The sequence below is a fragment of the Rhea americana genome, unplaced genomic scaffold (genome assembly GCF_003343005.1).
Source record: "Rhea americana isolate MKP2758 unplaced genomic scaffold, rheAme1 scaffold_4, whole genome shotgun sequence".
NCBI classification, from domain to species: domain Eukaryota; kingdom Metazoa; phylum Chordata; class Aves; order Rheiformes; family Rheidae; genus Rhea; species Rhea americana.
Genome location: NW_028186534.1, coordinates 7,461,163 through 7,484,734, shown reverse-complemented (window position 1 = coordinate 7,484,734; position 23,572 = coordinate 7,461,163). Strand labels below are relative to the sequence as shown.

General features: G+C 41.1%; 1 protein-coding gene across 3 annotated transcripts in view; it reads right to left on the bottom strand.

Moving 5' to 3' along the window:
- The window catches only part of DOK5 (docking protein 5), a 42,725-nt gene extending 19,220 nt beyond the window's left edge, over positions 1-23,505 (bottom strand). For all 3 annotated transcript variants that reach the window (XM_085314090.1, XM_085314089.1, XM_085314088.1), the window contains exons 1-2: positions 23,436-23,505; positions 3,130-3,237 (exon numbers count right to left, since the gene is read on the bottom strand). In XM_085314090.1, the coding sequence (XP_085170216.1) occupies positions 3,130-3,237; positions 23,436-23,501 (174 nt within the window). In that variant the 5' untranslated portion in view covers positions 23,502-23,505. The remainder of the gene's footprint in view (positions 1-3,129; positions 3,238-23,435) is intronic.
- Between the last annotated feature and the right edge of the window lie 67 nt (positions 23,506-23,572).

The following is a 23,572-nucleotide window of genomic DNA, read 5'->3' as shown; positions in this document are numbered from 1 at the left end:
CCCCCAGCAAAATGAGAGGCTGGAAGAGCCAGACATAGGACGGGGCGTGGGGGAATCTTCCTGAGACTGATGAGATGAACAGGAGCTCCTCAGTTTTCAAGATCCGATGATGCTTTCAGAGTCCAAGGATCAGACTTCCCAGGTAGGAGGCCAGTAATCACGTCTTAAACAGTGGTAATCTGTAAGGAAGGTTTTCTCTCACAGTATCATCTATCAGGCCGCACTGCATTCATCCTTAGGTTCATCAGCATAAGCTTTTGACACAGTGCCACTTGGCATGTTAACAGAACTGACTTGTCTTCTCACCTGTAGGATTAACTTTACTGTCAGATTGAGAACCAGCTTCCTGTCCACAGGTGACTATCAATTGTCACTATCAAGCTATTCCTACAACAGCTGCCTAGGTGCRTACAGGTGAAGACAACAGCTATGACTGGACTTGTAGCACCATCCACGGGGTCTAAGATACTCCATCCCATATACAATGCACAAAAACAGGCTAGAAGCTGTGTTAGATAAAGATTATATAAAGTTGTTTCTTGGTTATCAGCTCAACTATACAGCTGTAGTGACACATCATCCTTTAATACCTCATTGCATAACAGTATTTGCATCATTCACCACCTTAGAATTTCACACRTTTACAAAGCTTATTATTTAAGAGGATGAAAATCATTTATCCACATGTTCTCTCCTTGTATGTTAACTCATTTTTGTCAGAAAGTGCTATTGAATATTCATCAACTTCCTCGCAGTTAGGTTCAGTAAAAATAAGCAGGACCTGTCAACTTTCCTAGCTCTAGAGTCAGTGACTGTAAGACAGTCGCAGTTTCCATCTCAGTGAAACAGGGACGCTGCAGAGTCCCATTACCAAATGGCAACACAGAGGTGAATGACAACCCACAAAAACACTTAAGGGGCTCACAATTCTTCTAGCACTACTCCATCTGGAGCATGCAAAGAAGAATGATAGCTGCAGAGAAYAGTGACAACTTTAGAGTTATTCCCACAGACGGGCATCCTGCAGCCTGGTCATCTAGCCCATCCACTCCCCTAACAGCTATAAGCAGGCTCACATGCAACATCCAGGCTGATATGGTGTCAGGAAGAGATCTCTCCATTTTAAACAGGCAGACAGTAAGCTTTGTAGTAGAAACCTTGATTTTGCATGCCTTATTTTAGCTCTATGTACCCAAGACCTGAAGTAGAAGAAAATTCAAGGGAAGGCTTCAGAGAATGATTGTCAGCTCTAAAATATTGTGGCAGGTCCAAAACAAAGACCCAGATCTTAACCATATTCAGCTTAAGATTCAGAACTCTCTCCTTCTTCCTCCCCCACACCAGGAGACTCCAGAAGTAATCTAACTAGAACCAGCAGCTTTCAGGAATACAGGTTGCATTCAAGCGTTCTACATTAAATTTGTTTTCCTCCTCCAAAACATAAGTCTATTCTCATTCCTAAAGAAATTCAAACAGATTTGGGCTCAGACCATCATCCTAAAGCAAACTCTAGATTAAGTCTTCATAAAAATAATTGCTCTCTGGTTAAGCACAAAATGTTCATGTAAAATGTTTTACTACTTTTGAAGTGTTTTTCATCAAAACTTCAATCAAGACTAGGCTTTGCTTTTTTATGTCTATATATGATTATACATAAGTCTATAACTCAGTAGAGCGTATCTGACAACTTATAGATACAACTTTCAAAAGCTGAAAGCATGAATTTTGCTGTTACTAAAGCATCAATTCAATCAGGTGATTTCCAACAAGCTTCTATGGTCATGAGGTCAGACACTGTTTATTCATGTTAAATAAGCTACTAGAGATGGTAATAAATGTGTAGAAGAAAGAAAATAGTTGAACCTTAAGTAACTTATATTAAGCTTATAGGAACCTGACTGAAAGCTGAAAATCCAGTTTAATTAATGGAGGTGCTTCAGTTTGAAGATCCAGATGTAGGAAACTGCTTCTAGGTTAGGTATGTGACAAGTGGTAAGTACTAGCCTACATATCTTCTTGAAAAAGAAAATTCAAGGGGGATCTAGATTTGGCTAGATTTCAAATCCATTACTTAATTTGAACTTCACACCAGTGGTGCATGTGCTGCTGCTATTTTGTGTTAATGCAATAAAAGAAATGAAARTTTGCATCAATAGTTGACAGAACCATGCCATCAGAAATGCAAATTCCATGCAGGGCTGGAAATCATCTAATATACATACTGTGCAGTCCCCACAAATCAAAATATATTAAGTAACTTTCAAAAATAAACTATAAATTTGAATAAGCTATTTCTAGGTATGATTTAGTACAAATAGCCACAAGGTTTTATGACCAATCAATTACAAATTGTGGCATATAGGCAGATAAATCCAAGAATTCAGATTCAGTACTCCCTCAAGATCTCCTCCTAAATGTATGTCAAAGTAAGTAAGTGAAGATCAGCCTCAAGATGAGTTGTGCTTGCCGATTCCTACAAGCACATAACTCCTAATCTAATGTGTTAAGCTTTCATCAGCAACGATAAAGGGTTTTATTTTCATCTCCATGCCAGGAGAATTACACATGTAAGTTCTCAGATGAATATGCACAGCACACAACTTCAGCAAAGCTATTAGAAGGAAAACTATATTTTTAATATTACTGAATGTAGCAAAGGTTTTCACATCACCACACAAGAAAAATGTGCACATRATGAAGGGCAACATGAGTCTTTTCTTTCTGTAAATGTCTAGTGTCTTCTCAGATGCAAAATCCTAGTAAAGCAGCAACCTGTCTTCCTGAATTCACGCCACGTTACCTTGGACATTTGTTATTGTCATTATGACTAAGAGTTGTCATTCCGAAGTATTTCAGGTCTAACCTAAAGCAGAAAGGATTAAGCTGAGGAGAGGAAAGGACTTGCTGTATAGAAATTCCACTAGCTTAGCAAGATGTACTATCTGTAAAGCATAAAAGAGGTAATGCTCACTCTGCTTCTACATTACTAAATAAAGGAACATGCAAATTGATTAGGACTTCAGTAGTAAATAAGTTCCAATTTTCAGTTCAAATAATACATGGCAACTTGATTTTTATTATCTTATGTAAAAAAAAWTTTTGAGAAACAAGCATATAATCAAGTCTTACCTTGTGATAGCATCTAAAGTAAGCAGCACGTTCATCCGAGAACTTCTCCAGCCTCTTTGGCCCTTTGCTTGAAGCTTTTTTGAACACTAACCAGCATCTCTGGTAAATCTAGAGATACAAGAGAGTAAACTTGGCATCTCCAGTGACTTGAATATCACTAGTACTTGCATATAAAGTTAAACTCAAATCAGCTGTTGCTCCGGAACTATAGTTAACTGTTCCTGGTAGCTTAGACTCAAAATAAACAAATCAGGCTGTTAGCTGTAACTCAATTCCTTTAAATTACAATACAGGCAGAGATTCCTACCAAGATGGTGCATACCTGCATGAAAAGCTATAGAAAGAAAAAGCTCTAAGTAGTATGCTCACAAATATAGAGTTTCTAAGAAAGTTTTCTTTKTAAGTTAACACATCCATTTTAATTAATTTGATAATGGTTCAAATTCTGCATGTTTAAGGCAGATAAGAAACAACTTTGAGCAGGTAGGTAAAAATGGAGTTTCTACCAGAAAAGTAGAAGAGAAAACTGTACATGCCTATACAGGTAAACATCAATACAGAAAGGATGTTACTGRGTAACAGAAAAGCCAGATTTTACTGCAGAACCTAAGACCATTTTGACAACTGAGAATTTTGCTTGCAGGGTCTGCTATTTAAATCATTTGGAGCAGATTTTTCTGTGCGCAGTGATTGAAAAAAATATCTTTCTACTCACAGTACTAAGCCACTTCATTTCTCAAACTTCTCCCCCCCCCCCACACACACACACACCATTTCCTGCAATTTACCCACCTATTCAACTGTGTTGTACTTTCTACCACCCTATCACATTCAGACCCATGGCTCTCAGCTTAGAGAACAGTTTGTATAGAAAGAATTATGCATGCCAGCTGTTTACAGCCTACATTTAATCAATAATTCAAAAGTAACACCCTGTAAGTTAGAAATAAAACRAAGTTTCCATTAAAATTAGCATGATTTCAAGGAAGAAATTCTGATCACTGTCACAGTTAAAAGCTCTAGCAGAGCTCAAATTCGCTGGAACTGATCAGTGATTAAACCCACCAAAAACATCTCACTACCTCCAACTGCACCAGCACCCAACAGGTAATCAGCTGACACAGCAATCCTTTGAACCTTTGAAGGGGTTTCCAGCTACTCTGAGCACAAAATACAAGTTACACCTGCAAAAAGTAGCTTCTGGGCACAAACAATTATAGCATTTGAGTTGACTACTTGTGCTTCTTCCACTGGCTTTTAGCTATTTCCATAAAGTTGTTCAGGGAACCACATTATCCCCCCTGGTTTTACTACCCTGCCTCCTATGTGGGCACTCACATTCCCAGCCCACTTGCCTGGAGAAGTATTTGGCACACTGACAAGCTGTTCAGATGCCAGGCAGCAGCTGAACCTATCAAGACTTTCATCCAWTTTTCCAGCTTACTGGCCATGCAACAACATGTTCTGTTGAATGCAAAAGCTTGAATTGTTCAAAAATTACTAGACACTGACCAAAATGAAAGTTTACCACCAAAAAGGGAATTCAAATATGTACCAACTTATATTAGAAGAATATCTGAGAAGGCAGGCACAGAATTCATCGTGACCTGGTAGAACTGGAGAAAAGCTAGTCTGGTCATAAAGGTTGCTCCTGAGCTTCCTCCTCCTYATGTATCTGCTAATCAACTCTTTCTACAGCATCTCCAGGCTAAAGGCCAGCATATTAGCTTTCTGCATTGTCAGATTAAGGAGTTCTGCTATTTATTTTGTCCTAGATTAAACAAAGTGTTTAACACCAACTACACTTTTAAACATAAGTGTGGCTGAGGCTTATCTCCCTACAAAACTATCCTCCCCTGCTCATACTGTAGTTCACAGAAAGCAGGAAGCCTCTTTTTGAATCTAAGTAATGGCATTCTCATCAGAAGAGTTGTCCTTTCACAGCTGATGAACAAAGACCTACATTGCTTGTAGCTACAAACTGATTGCCAGGTATCAAAACACAGCTGGCTCTACCAGCCAACTAACAGGCTGCCTAATAGCACAYTATTAGTAAGTTTACATTGCCTGGTTAAGACTATTGCTACCATACCTTGTTCAAAGTTACACTTACACTACCAATGCTTGCTAACAACGAGGTGTCACTTAAACAGCTCAGCACTAGCTGGAAGCTTGCCCATACTTTAAGGGATAAAAAGTGTGCAATGAATCCTTAATTCCCATAAGCATTATCTACAAAGCGACTTTTGTCCAATTCATTGCTATTACTCATCTGTAACACAACTGCTTCTGCTCAAACTTTAATTGCTTGTCAGTGTAGTACCTGGCCATCTGGTCTGGGTCCATGATCAGAGTTCCTGAATGTTAAATTAACAGACAGATGTTTAAGTCTGAGAGTTTTCAATTCTCCCAAATCTTGCAAAGAGAAAACCAGTGACTTCAGTGTGATTGATCACTGGGGCTTTATCTGACATTTATAGCACCAAAACAGACATTTTGTTATTGGGTGTTGCGGGGGGGAGGTTAAGATAAGTTAGAACTTAGTACAAAGTTACACCTTATTCTACAACTGTAGTTTAGTCTATTTTGATTAGAGACAAACAAGTTCATGCCTAAATATACAGTAGTTTGAATTCCTCCTGAAGTCARTGATCTGATGTTTAACTCCAGTCTGCCAAGTTACATAAACTAAAAAGATATGTTCCTTCACTTAAGTCCTGCTTAGCATCTCCAAAAATGAGACAGTCATCAGGGGATAGATACTATTAGAGTAACATTTCCGCATCCCATATACTATAAGGGAACATCTTAGCTGAACACCCAGCAGTCCCAACTGAACATGAACTGCTCAAGATCCTAAACATCTAGCAATGACAAATTCAGTAGCTCCTGCCTCACAGCGCTGGAAACCCAGTCAACGCAATGCACAGAAGAGYGTTATGCCCAAGAACAGAGAGCTAATCACTGAGCTAGTTATGAGCTACATATAGAGCAAGTAATTAGCTCTTTGATGCCATCATGATCTAGTGTGTCTGAGACATGTCAATATTTCAAGTGAAAGATAACATGTGAACTGTTTACATGGTGCTGCTGTCAAAACAGCTCTAACAAGAATCAGCCCTAAATGCTCTCAGGTGCCTATTCAGTAAGGAATACTTAGCTCACTTATCCCTCAAATCAACATTTTCCATACTCTCCATGAATAGGAATTAGTTGGAAGTGCTGCTGTAATTACTTCCACACCAAACACTCGCACTGAAAATGATTAGATAATTCAAAGAGCAAATCAGGATGCAATGTGCTGCAGAGAAGAGCAATAGCTATCATTTGCTTAACACCTCCTAGAACTCCCAAAACACCCYCTACGAGATCTTCCGACATGCCTAACTCCAAATTTAATTCAAGTATCACGAAAATTAGTATTTACTTCCTGTGATCTCTTCTGAAAATTTCAGCTTCTAACAGCCCATCAAGCAGGCAACACCATAAAACTCTAGGGAAACAACATGACTGTATGAAGTAGATAATCTGAAACTCAATTAGGTGATCTATCATACATGTCCAAGGTCACATCAAATCAGTCAGTTCTATTTTTGGCTCTTAAGATCAKCTGATTTAAGTCATTACCACAACTGAAGTTGAAGTGACTTCAAAGGAATTATGCAATCTGAGCACTTGGATTGCTGCCTCGCAGTACTATGCCTTACAAATTGGGCAGATTTCCTCAGCTATTCCTGCTGCTTCTCCTGATGCTGGAAATGCACTGCAAGGCAAGAAACTATTACCCTCAGCTGGAATCAGCCACCATCTGGCTTAGTAAAATGAAAAGATTTCCCTCTAACTCTTCTGCATTTCATGGTTCAGATRTGGTTTGAAATGCTCCCACAGAGCAGGAAACGAACTACAGCCTTGTCCTACACAGCTGCCTGAATCCCAGACCTACTGAAAACAGACACAGGCAAGGCAGAACACCATGTCAGCCACCACCACCTCCAAACTGACCAGAAAAGAGAAGCCAGATTTTGCACACCCCAAAATCTCATTTACTACATGAAAATTCTGCACAGGAAACGGTCTCAATTTATAAAAAAAGTTTGCAGTTCAACTCAAGCTGATTTTACCCCACCTCTCTACACTTTGGTCTGGCAACTGATCTAAAAAGAGTGCCCAGGAACAGTCAAACAATGTTGACAAATTTGGGGGTAAGGCTATTTTTTGCATCTTGGGTCAGGGGGTGGGGAAATAAAACTAAGCCATATATTTCCTCCAAGTTTAAAATAGCCAACACACTAAGGTAAGGCAAGCCAAGCCTATTTCACTTTAGGGCAAAAAAATCCCATTGAGTACTTGTTCGTTATTTAACAGGGATAAACAGAGGTCAACAGCATAAAGTATAATTTGGCAAATTTGTCTTGCCAACAACGAGCAAGCCTTCAGGGAAAGCTACCCCATTTTATGATTGTGCTGTTTTTCTGCTCTCCACCCTAAAACAAACAAAAAAAATCCAGTGGCATGCATTTATAGGGACTTATTATAGGGACTTATTATTAAATAAATGTAAGTTTACTTTTAGAAAAGCAGTAAATGAAAGTGCTATCATGCAGCCTAGGATGACATTCAGTCTGGGCTACAGCCAAGAACTTGACCTCTGCAATTCTGATAACCTAAAGGACCAAGGAACAGTAATAAAAGGAATTTTTCACAGTATGCTCTCAACTTTTTTGTAGTGACTAAACACTTTATCCAAAACTGTAGACAACTCACCACTGAAGTACTTCAGTTGCATATGGAAAATTGAGAAGTTTTTGCAATAAAYATTGTCAGGGAATATCCAGTGGGTTAGAATTTATATTTAACATCCCTTCCAAAAGGGATTTTTTTTAAACACACATTTAGTCAGCCAGATAACATTGTTTGTAGTTTAATTCCTGTATGGAAAAAGACAGTGGTGGCCATTCTGACTCAGAAGGTGGTAAATGGTCCTGAAACAGTTCTAGGGCAGGTGCAGATTTGTGCCTGGATCGAGAATTTTCCTCTGCATGTAAAAAACTTCCAGAAATCCAGCTTCTAACTCAATCATTTAATTATATTCACTGCAGACATGTTTGAAGCAATAAGCCTCCATTAGGTAGGTGTTTCAGTGAACAGCTGGAAGACTGCTTTCTACTAAAAAGTCTAAGGCATCACCAAGCATGATGGTGCCTTAAGTATCATATTTAATGGGATGTTTGGGGAATCTAATGAAGACTTCACAATTCTTTTGGGACTTCATTAACTCCAGTTAAATACCTACACGATTTCTTCCATAAGGTCATGACTTGCCTCTACTTCTCCAGCCCAGCTGTGCCTCTTCCACTTCATCTCAAATAAAGATACTGTCCCCACATATTGCTGGCAGCTGTGTTCAGCACTGTTCCACTCCAAAGAAGACAGACCCAATACAAAATGATTATGAGCAGAGAGACCACTAGGAAGAATTATAGGCACAAATGTACCCAAGTTGTACCTGAAATTTGATTACAGTGACTTTAAAAGTGCATGGGGAAGTAGACTGGCTCACTGGCTTTACAAAATAAGCAGAGTTRTCCACATGATGTCTGTAAAGATATAGCTGCAATTGGCAAYGGGACAATTTTACTTTCCCAGAATATCCATTTAACATTAGTGTTATGAGCAAGTGATATTACATTATTCATTGTGATCAGGTAAACAATTACATAAATCAAAGCTGTTTTACATCAAGCTATCCTCTTCTCCAGGGAACTAACTAAAATAATCAAGATTTGTCCTCCTTCCCTCAAGAAGGATTTATATAGACAAATAAACCTCACCTCATTCCCCTACATCTTCAGAAACAATATTTTAATAAGAATCAATCTGTGGTTGCTAAGAGGAATGAAGCAGCAAATTCATCTCTGTGCATCCTGAACAGGCACAAGGGAAGAATACTCAAAGCTTTCCTATGAACTTACAAAACCTAACTTTGACCCTGGCTACAATTAACTGAAAATTCTTGGCCAAACTTGCTGAATTCATACACCTCCTTTAACTCACAAACATTAAAATTGTGATACAAAGCAAGTCTGCTGATCTAGAAGATGAAGTATTTTAATCAGTCTTTTCCTCCTCTTCCCCCCCCCCCGAGAACACACACACACTTTTCTTCCTACACTTCTCTTTCCCAGCTGAAACTGCATTAACCTAAAGTAGTATTTTTTTATTAAAAGTCCAAGCTCAGAATTAATCATTTCTTTAGCATTAGTTTAAAACATCAGATAGCTGGATGTGAAGCTACAGATTCATTCCCATTTGGCACCCTAGTTAAAAGGCACAACTAGAACTTTAGGTTTTTTTTTTTTTYYCCCCTTCTCCATTTTCTAGGTCTTTGAGGATTATGGGGGATTCATTCTATACACAAGATCTACTTCCAAAACATCTCTAGTAACCAAAATACGATTTGTCACGAAACAGGGCTCAGTCTGATTCACAGCAGGGTGAGGAGAGGTTAAAATATATATGTATATATAAGCACATAGAATAGAAAGACTTGCCTAYATCCAACCCTTTTGTGCATAAGAAGGGTTGCTTTATAAGACTTGCCCAAGATTACTGAACAATTTAGCGACAGAGCCTTTGCTTTACTTTGCATCATTGCTACACTGCTGTCACAGGTCAAGCTTGGCAGATTTCAAGATGGGCCAAGCTCATGCAAAGACAGGGAAGGATTTCCAAAYGCATTCCTCCTTAGTAACAATTTTTAAAAGGGCATCCAGGAGCTTGCAAGGACCCTTTACAACAAATTCCTGCGAACGTTAATAAGGTACTTTAGAACCAATATCTCTCCTTCAAACTATTGATACACATAAGAGCTAGAAGGTCCAGAGTTTAGCAGCATCTTAATTACAGATCCTAGCCAGGTGCTGAAGCACATTTAGAGAAGTCTGCCACTTTCTCCACCACATATTTTTGAAGGACTTCAGAAGGACACTATGGGCCCAATCCAGACAGGATAGAGAAAGCCACCAGATTCAGGACACCTACAACAGCATCTGAACTTTGAGTGCATGCACCAAAACAGGCTAGAAGCAACCAGGATACACAGCAGGTTGGCACCTAGAACGGGCCAGTGGCACCTGCTTATGTAAAATGTAAATTAAGAATAGAGAACTGGAATTTAGGATTTGTCCATCCCATATGAGTACCCTAAACATGCAAAGGAGTCATTTATTCTTTTGCTTCTCTACTCAGTGCACAGTGGATTTTGGCAAGCATTCTTTATGCACACTTTACAGGAGATCTGTTAATAAATTAATGTGTCAAACTGCACAATGTGTAACAAACTACAAAGTAGATGTAAGGTATAAGCAGTGATGCTGTTTGACATGATGGAAGGAAATACAGAACCTGACTCCATTTCTCAATTTCTGTAGTGCCTATAGCATTTCAGGACCTGAAAATGTTAAAAGCAAGATTTCAACTTCCAAGCCATTCTCCTGCAGAAATCATTAGTTGAATGTAGTATCTTTAGATAATTACCCAAAATAACCTCCTACTTTTAGACCCTTCTTTACAGGCTTACAGCCTTCAAAGTAATAGTTTTTCATCAGGCACAGAAAAGGCTGTCATTCCAGGCTGTGTTAGGCCATTATAGCAAAGTGCCTCTCAGTGCCAAGAAGTATTTACAGTAGAAGTCCTCACTTGCTAGTAAGGGTTTAAAAATGTCAGAGTGGAGCTAAGTATCCAATTCGGTGCCTTGAACATCTGCTAAGCYTTATATATGAGCACAGTTAATTCTAGGCATGAAACTGGATAGGTGAGAAATCAGTCTAGGGCTTTGGCTACTAAAGGAAGGGGRAAAAAAGGAAAGGTTTCCATGTAGACTAAAAGCTGACTGTGCAGGCAATTCAGGCGGATCTGAGCTCCGCAGAGCCCTGCTGGAGGCACTGCTCTGCTGGGTCAGGTCGTTAGACTAASGTGGTGAATTAACCCAGTTTAATGTTCTCCTGGATTAGGCAACTGCTTCAAACTTGAAGTGCCCCTTACAACTTATGGTTTGGGGGTTGGGTGTTTTTTTTTGGTCACTCAGTATCCCACTTGGTTACTCTAATTAGGTGAGAACTAGGGGAAATGGCATAGATACAGTTCATTAACAGTTCCATAGAGCAGGCTAATTAACACATGAAATGCAAAAAGACTGCAGAGCACACATGCACTAACCCTTAACAACAGGAACTCACAACTATGGCAAGAGCATAAGGTCCCTGGTTAAAGCAGCTGGAACAGGGACATCTCCCAAGCACCAGGGCCAGAAGCTTTGGTGTGGGAAGCTTTGCTCCGCATGTGGAGATGAGCTATGCCTGTTCAGGCTCTGAGAAATAGGCTTCCTTTCWGTCACCTACAGTATAAAATCATTTGTAAGAATGGTACATCACAGCTGGACTTACAATTTCAAGACTACGTAAGTTGAGATGAGAAAGGCAGAAAGCATATGTGAATCTGGCCTTTATCTCTGCAGATCACCCCAAGCTGTCAGCAGCCCAAAGCCGGGAATAGGAGAAGGACTTTAATTTCTCAGTCTTCAGAGTATAACCTGAGCTATTCAGCTGTACCTGTCATCACTTGCCCATCTGATAAGGTGAGTTAATGACACTTCCTATGCCTTATGTGCTGCTTGGAGAGCTAAGGATGACAAATGCTGTATAAGCCAACTAACAGTGTCCATTTTTTGGTCTGCTGATATTCACCAGCTAGTTTAACTGCAGGCTTCAACAGAAAGCATCACAGGTGTCCCTTAATACAATTTACTCTACCTCCTATTTCCCATACACGCACACTCCGCACACCTCAAGCAAGTCAAGGTGTCTGTTAATCTATCCTACTGTCCCAACACAAAGTCAACATAACTTATTCCTTCCACATTTTCTTTCCTGATGTTACAGCTCTGCAGTGAGTCATGGGTTGTTCCCCTAATCCTTCTGGAAGCTGGATCAGTTTTAAAAATTAAAATGAGTTTGCATAAAACAAACACTGCTACCAAGTGAATCACTGCAAGTTGAACTTCACCAAAATACTGTGCTTCATTAGAAGTGACAGAATTACAGCTTGTTAAATCTTAGTAGCAATCACCTCAGTATTACCTTACAGGACTGCAGCAAGTAATTGAAATCATTTGGCCTGGACTGCTAGACAGACTGAGGCTCTGTTCAAAGCTGCTGCAGGAAAGAGCCCGCAGCAATTAAAGTGTGCTCCCCATTTCAAGCACTACAGCGCACTAACTTCAGAGTGATGATCTCAAACACTAAATTACTGAAGACCTGTGCACAAAAGGATTCAAGTCACAGCAGCAAACCCATGGGCCTGCCATCAGGAGATGGACTTGATCCTGCACAGTGGCCCTGCCAGGATGTTTTAAGCTACTGAGCAAATGAAAAGTATTTCCTGCTRAAAGCATCTTGCTTCTCTCCAGTCAGAGCACATTCAGAGTATAATGCCAGGCTTTTAGACAGCGTAAACTGAAATCTGCACAAAAGTTCCTTCTCAGCAATGATTTGAAAGGCAAAATGACTAGACACTAAGACTTCCAGAAAAGGTACAACTGAGGCCAGCATTTTTATTCACTCTTAATTACTTCCTAAGATAGATCAAAATAAAGGATTCCTGAGCCAGTATTTCCCTGATACATAACTTCTCATCTGCTTTTTTGCAGTCTTCCTGCATTTACTCAGACCTCACATTACTTCAAACAGACAAATCCAGCTTCCTTTAATTTCCTCGTGACACTGTGTAGTAGAAGTTAAGTGTTCAAGAGTTCATTGACATTTAGGCAGACTCCAGCCTGAGTAAGGTATAACTGCTGCCTAGAAAGCATCTATGAAAGCTAAGCACACTGTCCTCTTAACTTGCACCACTTCATTTGCACCACTTCATTAACAGAGCAGTCACTTGCAGCACCTGCATGGTAGAATGCACCAAGAGCAGGTCACTCACTCATACACAGAAAATTCAGTGWGATCAGTTACCATCCACCTTCACTGATGTCAGTGCATTATTTGGACCATTAAGRGTAGTTTTTCCCTTTGCTGATGATACAGCATTATTGGTTCCCCAGATAAGCATTATACAGGAAGTACAGGGACAACTTAATCCATTACACAAAGGTTATGAGGCAGGGAACACCAGTGATTTTACTGTGCTGATATTTAATTGAAATRAGTTACATTATCTTCAGTAAGGGAAAGAAAAAATTCTACTCATTCTGATAGGTTGAACCTTCAGTGGWATTTTTGACAACACTTGATGAAGTTAGACAAGATAATAGGAACAACGCATTGATTCTCATATCTAAAACTACTGAAACATCAAATTAAGATATCAGTCTCGGGCACAGACCTTACAACTGTTGCTCTTCTTTTAAAGGGTTCTACAAACGTTGCAAAATGTACTAATTCGTTAGTGATCTACCTTCAATGGAGTAATACCAGTTTATACCAACAGCAGAATTATCCTCACACTATATAACAAATTGCTGATGCAAAGACATCAACCAGGGTGGGACAGAACTTCACCTTGTAACAATCTGTTTCCCACTACTCAGTTACCCTTGGCGCAGTTCTGTATGCACAGCGGCTAGTAGATATCCACAGAAGATGCACACACCTTTGTTTAACAAAGAAAAAGAAAATAGCAGGAAAGGAGAACAGCCAGAAAAGATGACTGACAGAARATGAGGGAATTGTTTGAGATAAAAGCAGAACATAGGCATCCCAGTCAGGTGTGCATTGGACTTGAATGAGAACTCCACCCTTGGAGCTAGATACAGCACCACTAAGAATCACTTGTTTACTAGTAACCTCCTTTATGAAAGAAACCCTRTTTGGCAGGCAGTCTGTTTTGGAAACAAAATAATAAGAACCCAAAGGAAAACATGGAAACTAATTTAGTGGAAAATGTATGCTGGAAAAAAGAAAATTGTTCTTCCTACTCCTAAAAGGCCACCATCAAAGCTGCTATTTCAGACGCCAAGCCATGAAACCTTACATAATCTTGCACCTTCTATCTTTCAGAAAAAAGTTAAAATTCTTAAGYTTGATTTTCTTGAACCAATCGAGGCTGTCTTGCTTCCCTGCACACAATCCCAAAGATCGGGTTTGCCTCTTTTCAAGGGACAAACATCAAAGTCTGTCAGCTCAGTTTTGAGTTAGCTTTGAAYAACATCTTACTATTCTTACTATGAGTGATTTCCCCAAATCACTCAGATGTTGCCCCAAAATGCAACTCAAAGATAGGAAAAGTGAGGGCCACGGAAAGGAAATCAGAGCCTTGCTTCTTTGCCGTTTTTACAAGGCAATGGCAAGACACTATAAGAAAAGAAACAAAGACACGCAAAAACCTCCTTTCAGCTCAGCCTAAACACAGCACCAAGCACCAGTCCCTTGTCCAACACGCAGACAACATAAGCCAAATGGCTGCTGCTCAACATAGCTCGTCACTCACTCCGGAAACTCAACCTTGGTGTCAAGGATCTTTGCTTCAGTACTTGAGGTAGCCCTGTCAAGATAGCTACTGACTTAGATTCCATATCACATTAAATTTGTGTTAGAGGAAATCTGGAACAGACTTGGCTTTGGGTCTGTCAGCCCATGGACAACAGCCACATGGAGCTGCAGTGGGTCTTACAGGACATTTGCTGATACTTCTCCCCTTCCCAGCTCYGGGAGGGTGGCTCAAGTAGTCCTAGAGCCTATCCCTGCTGCCACTGAAGGAACTGAGAAATTGTAATATCTGTAAATTTGTTCCAACACCTTATTCAACAGTTTTCTAAAAATATGAGTATCTGACAGGCTTAATATCCTGCAGGTTGAAGCTGGTACAGAGAAAATGTTCATTTTTTCTCTGCTGCCTCAGTACTTCCAGACTGAAAGCAGATGCATGGTAAACACTAGAGCTTGATTAATCAAGGCTGCTTCAAGTGTAGGTATAGGCAGACAACTCCACCACCACCCTAGTCTTGCTTTATTCTTCCGGATTCTGATTTTCACAGCTCATGCTTTAAAATCCTCAGATGAGGTTTCTGGCACGCTTGTTCATGCACTAGTCTCTAACCATATGGTTTCAGTCCTGCAGGTTGTCTCTTCCCCCATCTTAACGCTCCTCCCACAGGTCTTCACAGAAGCAGTGTTATGCAGATCTTGTAAAAGTGCACATCATAAATGTTCAACAGCAATCTTCTCAATGGTGTTTCTGCAGAAGTCAAAATTAAAATCAAGAGTAGAAAACCCTGAAAGCTTCAACTATTTTCAGTTTTTGACAACCATAAAATTCAACTGGAACTAAAAATTCTCATTTTTTATTTCTTAAATCAAACCTTCTATAGAAGATTTTTTTCAAAAATTCTGAGAATAAACAGAAGTTTTCACATCTAGCTCTACTGCAAGTGGGTACAGTAAACAYTGATGTATAATTCCTAAGCAATAATCTACAGCAAGAAATTGCATTTCTACTCTTAAGTCTAGCATATTGACACTGTTCAACATGTATTTTGGAGTATTGCATTAAAAATTGCAAAAAAAAAACTTTATTTTTTGCTTTTTAAAATAGTAAAATTCTTCCATATTGCAAGTAAAGCCTTAGTCAAGATAGGAAGCAGTGCAGAAATCCAACGACTATTTTCCTGAGTTCTTAAAAATCAGTTCAGAAATATCTGGCAGTTAGCACAGCTCACAGCACTCCACTCAAGCAAGCATTTCCTAGAAATAAGCAACAAACAAAATTATGAAGTCAGCTCCATTCTCTGCCCCACTGAAGACTAAATTACTACAAATTTCTATTATGGGACATTATAAGAGAGCCCTAGTTCTGCAGCAGAGGACACCACACATCACATTCCTTCACACTGACATGATTATGTGTTTGAGCTAGTCAGTCCYATCAAGCTAAGAAGTCTGACACACACAGATCCAGCTTCTGCCCTTAACAAGGGTAACACTAAAGAGGGAACAGCTCTACTTTTGTAGCTCCAGTCATCACATCTTTCATAAAAGACCTCCTTACAGCTAYCCCAATTTTTATCTCCCCAATTCTCCTATGACCAGGACTTGAACAAATGGTTAAGCTGTTTCGGAGYAGTGTTAAGTGACCATGTTCAGAACATCGGCAGCCACAGCAACCCTTCCTGCCATGCTACATGCCAGCCCATCGACCAGCAAGGTGCATGCAGTTCCTTTCAGAAGCACACTTTCTGATTCTCCCTCTCTTCCCTCTCCCCCAAAAATTCAGTTCTTGGCAATCAGATTTTCATTTCCAGCCCCTTCAAGTGCCTATCCAGAGGCTGTCCCCTGCCACTTAAGTAAGGCCATCCTAATAATGAAAAATAATGAGAAACAAAATAGTGAAAGCTGCTTAGAACTCCATTCTATACTTTCGCTCCCACAAAATCAGGCCCCACCAAGGGATAAGGACAAAAAGTCCCTAGTCAGGACTGGTAGGAACATGCTAGATGCTGAACAACCCACTGCTTGTCTGCACCCTGAGGGGACACTGGCAGATCTCAGTGTCCCTGGGAAACTTGCATGGACAAATGCATGCATCAGAAACACTCATGGACTTTGGCCACTAAAGTCTGACTAACCCTCACTTCGGGTGCTCAGATATTTTGTGGATCTAGCCCAAATTTCCATGGAGGACCCACTTTCTAACAGACAGATGAGACTGACCATTCCTTGCATAACAAGGAGGTGCTTTCAACAGATGGGTTACACACAGTACTGACAGCAGACTGTGGATTTAATTAGAAGTGTTGTTAAACAGATATGATTGCACTCACAGATGAGTTTCAGCACTGTTCTTGCAAAGTCAAAAGATACTTCATAACACTTGTAGGATTCTGCAGAAATCCATTTCTGCAGCATTTCCTTYGCCAAAGGTACAAGAAACTGTTAAGTTAAAAAAAAAATGACATTATCAAAATAAAGCACATGAAGAGGAACAAAGAGATATATGAAGACTTTGCAGAGACTTGGGTTTTCAGGAACGGATATTTAGCTGTTAACACAGCTCTGTTAAAGTCAATGGATCCTCCCAAACAAGTATTTTTCAATAGCCTGTAGCAGTATGGTAGCGATAAACTGTGGAGTAAACTCCCAGACCTCCAATGATTATATGCAGAAGCACCATCGTAAAACCTCAGACAACAACAAAAAGTGTCAGGCTCCTTTTTAATAGTGTACAGTTTTGAAAGTTCTATGCATTATTTTTAGTTTAATATTGTTTTCCAGGTTGTAAATATCCTGTGTAACAGGTGATGTATTTTCCAGAAAGACGAGTGCTTTGTAAGGTTTTTCTAAGGTACATCAAATGGCCAGGACTACTTGTATTACTGCCTCTATATGACAGGAGTATTTAATCTATGTATATCTAATTCAACTGCATATGTTGTCTTACAGTTCCAGTTTTAATGATCATGTTTTTAAAACAGAAAGCTTATCTAGAACACAGATCTTAATTCTGATATGCGAATTTTAGTATTTCCTATTGTGCTTAAGGTGTGTAAGAACTTTACTGTTTTCTTGAAATCTTCTGAAAATGTGCATATAAGCTCAGATAGGCTACCTTTCTGATGACTGTGTGAACTGAAGTTGTAGAATTACAATTCTTACATCTCTGCCATAGAATGAAAACACAGACAACATAAAATAACATTTTGTCAGTCAGTCAGCTAACGTAAGTAGTTTCTATGTTAGAGGGAAGTAGAAATCACTACAACCACCGTACTGTATTTCCTTTGCTTTAGAACAACTGAAACAAGCAACACAAACAACTGTACGCTCAAGTTTAAGCCATAATCCAATCCTTATTTCAGCCCAGGTTACTACTGGGTTAGGACACAGCTCTTTCATATAGTATTTTCTAAAATAAAGATAGTTTAAGAGCTTTAGCAGCAAGACTGACAGGACTGCTTGAGCACAGGGAAGTTTGAGGACAGCAGGAGGAGCACATGGGAGTACAAACTACTGTAGATTGCTTCACATCTATTTTAAGCTATAAAAATTTAAGGGATGTAGTCTATCCTTGCTGTCAGATTTTTCTTGGAAGACTGTTCAGTAACTCAGTCTCCTCATATTGCCCATGCAGACCTTTAATCCACCTTGTACCACAAGGGATCAAACATCACCACATGCAGAATGAAGTTCAAATCTTGGTATACCTTTTCTATTGACGACTTAAAAAAATGCTTTAGGAAAGAGAAACAGGGATGCAATGGAAATATCAGCCCCCAAGCCAAATGTGTTTATAGTAGACAAAGCCTTGGAGAAAGGGCATAGTCAAACCTGTATTATCTTAAGGTCTGCCCAGTAAGATATTTTACACCTCTTGGAAAGCAGTAACATAGGCCACTGTAGCCAAATCATGAAACAGGAAGAACACACTTAGTTTCCAAGCAAGGTAGAGATGTTTGGAAGCCAGTGCTTCCAGTCATTGAAGTACTGTGCAGAGTCCAACCAGACTCCGAGGCTTTGCCCAGCTTTCAATATGCACAGCTTGACCCAAGACATCTCCGCTCCACATTAGCGCATTTCAGCTAGTTCTCCAAGGCACTTCTGTTTGACTTTAGTGGGACACAGCTTAAGGCAGTGGCAGTTCAAAGAGGTTTCCCTCTGACAATAATAGTACTGTGTCACTTAATGCAGTAAGACATTCCAAATGTGTTACTAGCACACCAAGAGCTAGAGATTGACAGCTAACCCCATGGCATCTTGCTCCAGCAATCTCCCATATATTAAGAGGCAGGGACAGCCTAGCTGCCTATGGCCTCCACAAGGTCTTCTGATAGGAAGACTGCATTCAAGGCAGTGTGGGGAATGGATGGCACCTCAGCACCGGGCCTGCGCCCCAGGATGCTTCTGCCCTGGTAGAGCCTGAGGCAATGGTTGTAGGGAATCCTGCCATCCCTCTGAGCCTGTAGCTCTCACTTTAACTACAGTTGTGATCATGGCAGGAGATGACTTCCTTAGAGCATCTTCTGCACTCTATAATCCTCAGACTGAAACGTGCCTTCCAGCAAAGCAGAGCTGAGCTGTGGGTGTAGCAATGACAAGCTAAGCCTTTAATCACCAGCAGCTCAATGAGAGGGGTAGGTTGCAACCAGTGCACACAGCTCACCCTGGGAGGAAGGGAGCTCAGAGTCTCTTTCCCTTTAAGGCTATCGGGCAAGTTTTCATGCTGAAAAAATTCCTAGGGGGATCTTAAATCACTACATCCTGCTCCTCATAAAAGGAACAGATTTTAGGTGGTGTCAGAGTGCTGCAATCAAGCACTTGAGCAAGAGCACCACAGTCTACTTGCTCAGTGGATAATGAGGACAACCTTCAAGGGGACCATCTGAGTCAACACCAGTTTAACCACCTGAGAACAGCAGTAGTTGAGTCATGCTTGCCAGCATAACAAGATCTTCTGTTTCAAAGACCTGTTCCTGTTCCAATCTTATTAACACTCTGTTGAGCCAATCCAGCCCAAAATAAAGGTTAAGTGTGTTCACAGAAAGTACACATACACCTCCACTTTAAGAGGAGGACCCAGGGATTATCCTTTTTATTAAAGGCAGAAAACACCCTCTACAATATATTGCCCCCCCATACACATTGTATTGCAGAAGACGACATTACAATCACAAGGGAAAAAAAAATCATTTTAAGTTCAGAAGCCACAAAAACTCTTGTGTTCCCCATATAGTTACAAAGCTCTTCAAGCTGATCAAAGGTGACTGCAAATAAAAGCGCTCAGCATAGTGAAGCATTTGCTTACCCAAAAGACAGGCCCAGTGGTTACTCTAGGAAGTACTACCCATGTAACAAAGCTGATTATATGTATTTTTAAAGGAAGCCTATGATGTTATGTATTTATACTGTCAGCAGTTTTCTAGAAGACAGTCTCTTTTATATGTCAATGCTAATGACATAACAGAGATCATTGGCTAAGGGATTTATATTTTCTCCTATAAAGAGGAAAAGAATTAAGAGCATCCTTTCTTCTGAATATGTTTGGCTCTGCAGAAGACACGTGCTATGGAAACTATTCTATTAATTTTAAATATGTAAATATTAAAAGTATACATAAATAGTCCAGGTATAAAAGTAATTTCAAAATCTAATATAGACCAATTAAGTAGGGCCTATCAGAATTATTATTATTACTTTTTTTTTTTTTAACAGGAGTGCAGCCTGGTTTTGAGCAAGATGCTTTTCTGCATCCCTTTCTTTCCAAATCAAGCACCTGCAGCCTAGTTATTCTGAAAAGTCACTTCCTGAGATAATTTGTAGATGCAAGCTCTGCTCCTAGTTCCCTTGGTGATGGAATTACCATAGCATTACAGAGGAAAACCCAGGAGCTGAATTCAGTCTACAAAGACAATTCACTGATTATAGCTGTGCCACCATAATACTGGAATGAATTTAAATAACTCCCACTTGCATCTCACCACATGCACAGTATTGAAATCCTTCTCGATTAAAGAGGAGTCCTGCATAAGACTGGAGCAAGCTTCTGCCTCCTATGATTTTCATGGTATGAGGATAAAGTTCCTCTCTGAAGGTTTCCAACTGAACACATTAAAGTCCATGAAAATTTTCCCTTCTCACATCACCTCAAACTCCCAGGGGTGTAATGCCCCTCCTCAGTCTAGCTACTAGAAAACAAACTTTGCATAGTTCCTTCTCCTCTGAAGGGCCAAGTTTTCATTTGCCACCTAGCAATATTGAATTAAAGCTCTTCCTAAACCCCAGTGGCAACCCCAGGTGCTCAGCCAGCTTCAGCATCAGCTTGCACACACCAGCATCAAGGAGGAAAGCAATTCCCAAAGCAGCAAGGGGACATCTTACCTGCAGCTGCATCCTGAAAAGTGAGCACTGACAGTTACAGTGCTGCAGCAATCAGCACAAGCTTGTCTTGCATTTTAAGAGCTGACAGTAATCATGACTAACCCAAGTACTCACTTCCACTTAGATGTAGTTTCTATAAGCTTAAGATCAGAGTGCCTTTACCTATAAGAAGTTACAGAAAGCTATCTGTGACCTTATTTCAACTTTTATTTCAAGGTAATTAGTGAGACCAATACTCTAAGTTGCAAGTTATTGGGAGAGAAAAGCATTACAGTTAATAAATCTACTTATTTTCAAACATGTAGTAACATCAAGATCTGCACAGGTAACCTCAGCTTCTTTGCCCTAGGCCTCTACCACCAGATTTAAAGTGGCAACAACTGGGTCGGGGTCAACCCAAGCTGCCTCCTGACCTTCTCCACAGCACTGGAGAGCCAGTGGGAGAGCAGGCCTGGAGCTAAGGGCAAGCACAGGGCTCCTCGTTTTACAAAGCCTACAGCCACTTGGCCACTCACTTGCGCTTGTCTTAGGCTTCTTCACAGAAGCCATTTCCACCCTTTCATAATTTTTTAGGCATTTAATAGGATACAAGCCTCTGGAATAAGTAGTGAGATTAAATAAAACTGTCTTCAAAGAAAGCATCTAATATTCATTCCATTTCTATGAGCTCATGTGGTTCTCCATTTCTGACAATCAARTGACAAATCTGCATGTAATGAGAGGACCAGGAAGACTATTCCTCACCCTGCCACAAGAAAAGAGTATCAGAAAGCTTTAATAAGGAAGGTCAGAAGCTTTAACAGAGTTTAAGCTTATCTCAGTACATATGCCCTATTCAAAGGTCCACGAGGTTTCACTGTTACAGTTTGGAAAGATGTGTCACAGTTTAATCTCAGTCTTCATTTAGGATGGAACAAACTGAATGCTTCAGGATTCAGTTTGCTTCAGGAAGAGGATAGTTAGAATATGCGAATCCTGCCAAATTTACTTCACGTTCTCTCATAATAAAGTTATCTCCATCTATCACCAAATCACATAGGTCATAAAAGATGAATTACGTCTAGCAAATCCTGATATATCATTTTCTATTTAAAGTTGCCTGCTGGAATATTTTAAAATACTCTCCAGTTTCTAAACAAAATACAGAGGCAGAGGTTACCAGAACTGCACAGAACCCATTGAACATGGATATAGTAAGACAATGAAACATTAATTGTAGTAAGCCAGAAAACTTCCAGGTAAATCCTCCTGTAATAAGTTATCTCAGTGTAAAATTCATGCTATGAATAATTCAGAATTGCCAGTTTAATAAGTTATCAGTTCCTGGTAACCATTAGAAATGAGTTACTCTCCTGTCCTGAGGCAGACACACTAATTAGAGCATTTTATACACACAAAGCCTTCCTCCGCTCCAAGTCCCCCCTCAAGCCACGCTGGCTCTGGCAGCGAGACGGGAGGCACGGAGCACGCAAGCCTCATCTGCAGCCGCCTGGGTAGCTTATTAAGGAGAACAGGTAGCAGCACCCCAGGAAGGGCAGGAGGCCAGGGCCATGCTTTAAAAGAGCAAACGCCGAACAAGGCACTACAGGGTATCAGCCTGCCACTACTGTGCATTCAGCACCTACAACTAAATCTATGAACATACAGTAATAAAAGCAGACATTTAAAATAAAAATAGGAAAGCTAAAGGGAGTAGGGAGGGAGAGGCTAGGGGTGAGGAAGGGATTTCACTGGAGTAACTTAAAGACTATCAGCATAAAGCCAGGAGGATATCACAGGGTCCTCCCCAGCSCACACAGAAACGGTCTAAGCCCGAGGCTGAAGCAACCCCCTCTCCACAGCACCTTCCTCGCTGGGCTGGCTGCGCCCCACTGCCCCCCAGCACCGAGGACCCCAGCGGCTGCAGCCCACCCCGGTCCCGGCGGGGAGACCCCCGGCACAGCCCCCACCCCTGGGGCGCTGACCTCCTCCAGCCGCCGCCTTCCTCCCAGCCGGCCTCCTCCTCCTCCTCCCCCTCCTCGCGGGGCCGGGCAGAGCCCCCCGCTYGCACACGCCTCCCCCAGCCCAAAGCTGCCGGCCCGGGGGCCGCCCCGCTCCGGGCCGGGGCGCGACGGGCAGAGCCGGGACGGGGAGGGGGCGCAGCCGGCGCCGCGGGCAGCAGCGCCGTGTCTCAGCGCAGGGGAGAAACACGCACATATGCGTGTACACATGCATGCGTGTGTGCATGTATACACTCAACTAGATGCCTTCTTTACCTCCATTTCTCCCCCTCCCTCCCTCCCCAAGTTTTTGTGCCTGCCTCCTCTCCAGAGACGCCCGCAGAGCACAATTTGCGGAAAAAACGAACAAAGAAAAACACTCAAGAAATCAACCCCGGGGCAGGTGCGCCGCACGCCCCGGCCGGGCGCGCCGCGGAGCGGGGCCGGCACTCACCCCCAGCCGCCTGCTCCGGATGCGCACGTAGCCCTGCTTCACGATGTCGTTGAAATTGGAGGCCATCCTTCCGCGCAAAGTCGGCGGCGGCGCCGCCGCTCAGCGAGCCCGCACGGCCGCGCTCCGCAGCCGCGCGG